Source organism: Nanorana parkeri, unplaced genomic scaffold (assembly GCF_000935625.1).
Source record: "Nanorana parkeri isolate BGI_ZX_2015 unplaced genomic scaffold, ASM93562v1 scaffold22, whole genome shotgun sequence".
Taxonomy (NCBI): domain Eukaryota; kingdom Metazoa; phylum Chordata; class Amphibia; order Anura; family Dicroglossidae; genus Nanorana; species Nanorana parkeri.
Genome location: NW_017306290.1, coordinates 2,500,116 through 2,508,428, shown reverse-complemented (window position 1 = coordinate 2,508,428; position 8,313 = coordinate 2,500,116). Strand labels below are relative to the sequence as shown.

Sequence of the window (8,313 nt, the reverse complement as noted above, 5' to 3'; positions counted from 1 at the left end):
ATGCAGGCAGTACTGGAGGAACAGGTGTCTTTGGGGACACTGAGGCACAGGAGTCTCAGGGTAAACAGGGGCACAGGAGTCTTAGGTGACACAGAGGACCAGGAGTCTCAAGGAACACAGAAGCACAGGAGTCTCAGGGGACACAGAGGCACAGGAGTCTCAGGGTAAACAGGGGCACAGGAGTCTTAGGTGACACAGAGGACCAGGAGTCTCAAGGAACACAGAAGCACAGGAGTCTCAGGGGACACAGAGGCACAGGAGTCTCAGGGTAAACAGGGGCACAGGAGTCTTAGGTGACACAGAGGACCAGGAGTCTCAAGGAACACAGAAGCACAGGAGTCTCAGGGGACACAGAGGCACAGGAGTCTCAGGAGACATGGGAACACAGAGGCACAGGAGTCTCAGGGAACACAGAGGCACAAGAGTAGGGAACACAGAGGCACAAGAGTCTCAGGGAACGCAGAGGCACAGGAGTCTCAGGGAACACAGAGGCACAAGAGTAGGGAACACAGAGGCACAGGAGTCTCATGGAACAGAGGCACAGGAGTCTGAGGGAACACAGAGGCACAAGAGTAGGGAACACAGAGGCACAGGAGTCTCACAGAACACAGAGGCACAGGAGTCTGAGGGAACACAGAGGCACAAGAGTCTCAGGGAACGCAGAGGCACAAGAGTCTCGGAACGCAGAGGCACAGGAGTCTAAGGGAACGCAGAGGCACAAGAGTCTCAGGGAACGCAGAGGCACAAGAGTCTCAGGGAACGCAGAGGCACAAGAGTCTTAGGGAACGCAGAGGCACAGGAGTCTGAGGGAACACAGAGGCACAAGAGTAGGGAACACAGAGGCACAAGAGTCTCAGGGAACGCAGAGGCACAGGAGTCTCAGGGAACACAGAGGCACAAGAATCTCAGGGAACACAGAGGCACAGGAGTCTGAGGGAACACAGAGGCACAAGAGTCTTAGGGAACACAGGGGCACAGGTGGATGCTAAGTCATAAGGGGGCTTAACTTCAGGCGTAGCGATCCATTGCTCAAATGCTGTGCAGCACTCGCCTAAACTTTTAACACAGCGACAGAGCGCTGATTGGCTGCGGCACTCTGGAACTGAATTGAAGATGAGGTATGAGTGACAACACTGACAGGTAAATGTCTGTGCTAGAGTTGACAGATCTGTCCATATGCCCCATGGTCATTATGAGGGGCTCTCATACTCACAGCTAAATGTTTCTGAATTAAAATTGAAAATGAAGCGAATAGAATGATTCTTCTGTCACAAAAAGATGACAATATGTGGTGTTTGCTCTCAGACAGGACTTTTACTTTTAAAATAAAGTACAATTTCATTTTAAATACTAAAAGCAAAATTAGACTTGCATATGTGTGTCTGTTTCCTAAATATCCCCAGCAGCATAACAAACCTGCTCGTAACACTATAAGGTAAAGCCCACAACCAAGGTTGAAGAGTGCTCAATTCATCAGTGTCTACAAGACAATTCACGGAAAACAGTGATAAGATAATGGAGCAGCCACTACACACAATGTTATCAGTCTGTCATACTTTATTGAAAGTGTCATGAGATGCACATAGTTTTCACATGGACAAGCTTTGTGGAACAATACAAAAGATTTCCTAGCTTTTCAAAGGTGGGTATCAAGGCCCGTTTACACACTGTGTTGTGGCTGTGCTAGGTGATTTTTTTTCCAGGGCAGCGACAACGCAAGGCAAGGCATTTTGTTCCAGAAGGGCACAGAGTTCACACCACCACGTTGGAGTCGCGCTGAAAAGAGTATGGCATGCAGTGCCCACATGGATATGAAGATTTTTTACAGTGACTGTTTCTCTGCAATGGTAGCAATGAACAGAAGTGCAGGCAACAGGAGAGGTGATTACTCTATCAGGGTTATACATACAGGGTGAAGAGTTTGGAGAAGGCAGGAGAAGTGAACAATCTAGGACAACATAGCTGATTTGGAAACATTCTCCAATTCAGCTCACATTCCAGTTCAGCTATGTTGTCCTATTACAGGGTGAAGAGTTTGGAGAAGGCAGGAGAAGTGAACAATCTAGGACAACATAGCTGATTTGGAAACATTCTCCAATTCAGCTCACATTCCAGTTCAGCTATGTTGTCCTAGATTGTTCACTTCTCCTGCCTTCTCCAAACTTTTCTCCTTTTTGTAAATAGACCTGTTAATTAGGTTCTATCGACCTAACCATCGATGCAGTTGTACCATGTCAAACCATGTTGCACTAAAAAAACTCTTCACCCTTTTGTGAATAACCCTGTTAAAATCATCTTCTTTGGAGGGGGCAGCTTTTGGACTATTTGTACTTTAGCGACAGAGTTGCTTTAATACACATTTTGTGCACTTAGCTGATCTGTTTCACATGCATATCCTAACGTAGAACTGAAGCTAAAACCTTTTTAGTTTTGGCCAGGGGTGTAACTAGAAATCACAGGGCCCCATAGCAAAATTTTGTATGGGGCCCCGCGATTTCTAGTTATACCCCTTGCAGAGCCCACTCGAGATCCCACCTGAGGGTGACCCTGCAGAGCCCACCATATACTCTCTATGGTGGGCTCTGCAGGATCACCCTCAGATGGGCTGGTCGCACTCCTTACCTCCTCCGTCGCCGGGCCCGCCTCCTTCTTCGTCACCGAGGCCGCCTCCTCCCCTGCTGCCGAGCACGGGCCCGCCTCCTCCTCCACTGCCGGTGACGTCAGAGGCTCGCGACGTTGATAGAACACCGGGTCCAGCCTGCTCCCCCGCTGCTGCTGGCTCTCATTGACTGTGGAGACGAACGCGCCGCTGCACAGATGATCTGAACAGCGGCGTGTTCGTCTTCAGACGCCAGTGAAAGCCAGCAGCAGAAGATCCCATAGCGAACCAGGCGGCCCGCACAGCATCTGGCCGGGCCCCACTGTGCCTCGGGCCCCATAACGACCGCCTGGGTCGCTATGGTGATTGTTACGCCACTGGTTTTGGCTATAGTAAGGGAGGGTTATAGCTCCTGTCTGCTTTTTTTTTCTCCATCCAGGAGATGTGAGACGTGAGTGTCCAATTGGGGCGCTTTCACTTCACTTCCTGTCTGATAGCCACAACAAGAAGTGAAAGGAAATCCCTCCAAAGTGAGGAAATCCCTGGTGGTCATCAGAGCTACCAGAACTTGTGTCCCCATTGGAAGATTTCCCATCTATTCCTGTTCTTGTGACCACCCAAAATTTTTGATTTTCTTTCACTTTCAGTGATGACAGTCACCAAGACTAAAAGAGAGGGTGAATCTCCCTAAAGAGGACACAGCAATAAAAACCTTAACATGATGATTATATAATGTACCAAGAGTCTCATGAACATCTTTTTGTTCCTTTTTAGATATTAATTATGGATGTAATTATTATTTTTTATACATTATATTAACTTGTACCCAAAACATGTTGGCCTTTTCTTTTTCCTGCAAAGCTTTTATTGATAAATAATTGCATTGGTCTATACAAAGTGTGATGGCGCCCCCATATTTTCTTGATTGAATCCACTCAATACCCCCTCCTCTTGTTTGGGAGTTTCCTGTCTTTGTGGGACAGCTGCATCCAAACCTTAATATTCTTCTGCGCACCTCTTCTACGTATATTTAGTAATACAAACCTAGCAGGTATTCTAATCCTTCTCTAATCTGTAAAAAAAGAAAACTTCAGTTTCACTTTAAAAATGCATTACCCTGAAAAAATTATACAACCAAGATAGCAGGGTTGGTTTGAATTTTTTAATGTTTTTTTTTGGTTTCTTTCTTTTTTTTTAAAAAAACTTTTTATCACTTTTACATTTTTTTATTTATTTTTTTACTTTTGACATTTTTATTTATCTTGTCATCTTTTTTTTTTTAATTACTTTTTTTTTTAATGTAATTATTATTACTTATCATTTTTTACTTATTTTTCTATGTAATAATTTTTTTCATAAATTTTTTCCCCCTAACTTTAATGCTATCACACAGGAGCTAACAAGTCACTGTGTGATAGCATTTGGAGGTGACAGGCTCTCTTTATTGAACCTGTCACCTCCAATACAGGAGTTCTAGCACAGCACTGTGCTGGAACTCCTGTGACAGCTGAGAGGGGAAGAGCACAGCTCTCCCCTGTCACTGTCTACACGGAGCGTGCTTTTAACCCTGCCGCTCTGCTCACTGCTCTCCATCCTGAAGACGTCGGCGGCGAGGACAGAGCCGGGAGGACACAGCATGGAGAGAGGTAGGTGCAGGGGAAAGAGGGGGGCGGCGGGGGGAGGACGGACTGGCAGTCTAATTACAAGTGTTCTCGGCGACATCGCCCAGATCACTTGTAAAGCAACAAGTGATTTCTCCGATTCTACATTTAGCCCTGCTTGTGCAAAGCAGGGCTAAATGTAGAAAATAAATTACCGCCCGGCACTCCATGTTCCGGGCGTCAGGTGACTTCAAACCTGTGCTGCCCCTCTGCTCAGTGCCGCCCCGAGGCCAGGCCCCGGTGGCCTTGCCGGGAATCCGGCCCTGACAACAGCAGTGTACAACAGTAAAAAGAGGAACTTCCCCAGGCTCTGCAAACGTTAAAAGTCAGCATTTACAAGTACAGTAAACTCTCAGTTATTCAGTATTCAACTAACCAGAACTCTCATCTAACAAAAAAAAAAAATCCCCTGTGTACTCACTGTTTTGCTGATCTGAGGCATGTATTTTCACAGAAATGATTATGTGTTAATTTGTCTTAAGTGTGTCTATTTGTCTTTTGATTATTGCATTTCAATATTAATATGAAGGCAATACAGAGTTTATGTTATGATATGGTATAGTATGGGGCATGGCATTAGTTAGACATATTTTTAATAGTAACTCTCATGCAACCAGAAACGACAGTTATCCGGAATCTACCAATCCCCGTGGATGTCGGATAACGGGGAGTTTACTGTACTTTGAACATTCACACATTTACCAGTCTAGGAAGCGCAGCGCTGTTTTCCTAAAATTCAAAGTCTTCACCACTGTTTAATGCATGCACTAGTTTTTTTTAACTGCAATGCACGGTTCTGTGAAACCATTCATTGCACTGCAGCACATGCCTGCTGGGAGATGCATTGGGGTGTCATTCAAATGAATGGCAATGCAATTCAGCTGCGCACCTACTGTGTGGTGAGCTGTACGGTTGCATGCACTAAACACAGGGCTCCCAAGCATTTAGCACAATGTCATGGTGTGAATGCTCCCTTGGCCCCTATTTACACCTTTGCGTTCCATGAACACATGCCAAATGCACACATTGATGCGCGTTCACTCGACCGGTCAAAAATGTGCAACACGCTTTTGGTGCCATTACTTGTTATTGGCACCCTAAAACGCGGGCAGGAAAACGTGTTTCTTCTGCTCATTAAGACCGGGTTCACACCTAGGCGTATCGAATATGCGCGTTTGTCGCGATTCGCGGTAAAAAACCGCGCGGCAGACGCGCGTTTCTGAGGGCTACTTGGCTGTATCCCAATGGAAACGCGCGACAAAAACGCCCAGGTGTGAACCAGGCCTAAATGTGCACAAACGCCTGTAGCTTTCCTGCGTTTGTTGTGCATGCAACACCCATTACATTGATTTCAACCATAGAAATGAATGGGCCACACGCAGCAAATGCAGGAAAATTGCAAACCAACATGACATACGTTCACAGAAAACAAAGATGTACCTCGGGACTTAATTTACATAATTTGGGCACAAGACTATGCTTAGTGACAAGAGACAAAATGAAGTGCTAAACCTATTCAACTATTGGCATACAGGGGAGAAAAAAAGCTTCTAATACTGGCCTCTAGGGGTCAGTAGAGAGGATTCATCTGCACGCAGTGCCTTGTGTTGCTTACTTCGTATTTTCAAATATATACATTTAATTTGATATTGAATGCACATTAAATAAATTATATAAAACACGAATCGAATTTACATGTAGAGTGAATAAAAATCTGAAACAAAATATGCATATTGAAAATATTCATGAAAAGAAGGGGGCACCCGGATTTGAACCGGGGACCTCTTGATCTGCAGTCAAATGCTCTACCACTGAGCTATACCCCCTCATGCTTCTATATGGTGGAGAAAGTGTATACATTTCTATGTATAGTGTAGTGTAATGATGTATTTTTATCTATATAACCTATAGTAAATCATATTGTATTGTGCATGCTCCTTGTGTACTCTTGTTATTGCAACAAAACAGTCATGAAAACCAGCCACTGCATCTATTTCCTATTCACAAACCTGCCCCCATTCCCTATCTTCAGAGTTTGATTTCTAATTAAAAGCATCTAGATGAGTTTATCTGAGCACACATACAGATTCCAGATGGTCACATTCCAAAATACTGTACTGATCACATCTGTTTACTGATAATTCATCAACACTGTCAGAGACTCTATTGTTGGCTGTCACCTATTGGCTTAGATAAACACACAGACTGTGATTGCACTCCATAATCAGATCTAATGTTCCTATAAATTGCTCAGGCCATTCTCTTAGTGGGCTTAGCTGAATATGTTTGTCATTACCCTTGTGTGTCTTGTCAGCTGCCTATGCAGTTGTTTGGCTTTTTGCCCTCGAAGGTGTAGTTGTGACTCCCCCAGGACAATGCAGTGTTTCAGGATCTCTGACATCCCTGGAGGTATCCCTGCCACCACCAGAAAGATCTACATCAGCCACAGCAAGATCAGACAGCTACAGGTGAGTGCAGGCAATGCAGGTATATCTACACATATGACATGGCATTAATGTTATATTGTGAAGCCACATATTTAAAAATGTAATGTAGTTATTTTAAGTGCCCTTTCACATAGGCTTTCTGATCAGGTCCACCTGTCAATTTTTCAGGCGGATCTGATCGACAGCCCAATGTTAGTCTATGGGCAGCCAAATCGAAATGGATGTGCATCTGTTTACATCCGGTTACAGGTCCAGAAAAGCAAATGGATCAGAATTCCATTTCACTGGACGTGATTGTGTCAGGTCAGCGATAATCTGAAGTGAACAGACACATGACTACTTACATCCGACTCCCATAGACGGACATGGGTCCAGTAAATTCAACGGTGACCAGGATATGAATCCGTGGCAGTGGTGAAACTACAGAATCATGGCAAATATTTGATGGGGTCCCCTGACTAAAGCAGGCCATACACTAGAAGATGTTTTTTTGTTCAGCCTGAAGGCTCAACAAATAAAAATCGAACAGATTCCTCCATCCACACTAAACAGTATGGATGGTGAAATTCTGACAGCGGTGGGTTGCAGCTCTCAGAATACCTAAACAAGAAAAATGGAATGGAGTGGTGTTGACAGACCACATGTAGCTCAGATTGCGTCTGAGTCATCAGACCAAAGTTCAAGTATGGCCAGCTTTAGGCATATAGGGTTAATTTCAGTCTGCTACAGAAGCTCGGTGGACAATAAATTTACACTGCTAAAGCTGGCCATACACCTATAGATTTTCTATGGTCAGATGGAAAAAGTGCAACAGATTCCTCCATCTACGCTAAACTGTGTGGATGGATGGAATCTCCCTCTGGGCCAAGCTTCAGTATCTTGCTAGTCGGCCTCGCTGGCTCTGAAAATACCTGAACAATGCCTGCATCCAATCATATTGTTCAGGTATTTTGAGAGCCAGCGGGACCGACTAGCAAGATACTGAAGCTCGGACCATTGGGAAATTCCTCCATCATAAAAATGCACATAGCTGGGGGCCACATACATTTACAGAATTAAAAGGACTTCGGGATTGTCATCCAGAGCAATTTCTTAACTTTTGCACACACATGATAAAATCTGAATTTTGGGCTAGAAAACCACTAAACAATTATAATATTTTCTGAAAGCCTTGTAGAATAAAAAAAAAATGCTAGTCGCTTGATATTTGCGCAAACCTTTATCAAACCAATATTTTTAAGATATAATACGCTAACGTGAAATTTAGTGCACAGAAACAAAATATAATACACCATTTTTTTATAAGATATAAAAGATGGAGTTATGTTGGGTAAATAGATACCAAACATGTCAAACCTTAAAATTGTGTGCGTCCGTGAAATCGCAAAAAACTACAATCAATACCCCAAATTGCCCATAGGTGATGCTTTAAAAGCTTTTACTGCTCATCAGTTTTATGTTAACAGTGATTCATGGCCCTAAAATTATTACTTGACCTCTGATGTTCATAGAGATATGTAACATGCATAATGCAATTGTAATTTTCGCATGTAGGAGCACCCGATGGGTGTTTGCTCTTGTATGTACATGGGGGGGGGGGGGGGGG

General features: G+C 44.1%; 1 protein-coding gene and 1 non-coding gene across 2 annotated transcripts in view; one reads left to right on the top strand and one right to left on the bottom strand.

Moving 5' to 3' along the window:
- Positions 1-8,313, top strand: part of LOC108792674 (nephrocan-like) — a 22,478-nt gene continuing 14,165 nt past the window's right edge. The window contains exons 1-2 of the mRNA XM_018563506.1: positions 1-164; positions 6,575-6,728. Of these exons, the coding sequence (XP_018419008.1) occupies positions 1-164; positions 6,575-6,728 (318 nt within the window). The remainder of the gene's footprint in view (positions 165-6,574; positions 6,729-8,313) is intronic.
- Positions 6,015-6,086, bottom strand: TRNAC-GCA. The gene has a single exon. It is a non-coding gene; the product is annotated as a tRNA-Cys (tRNA).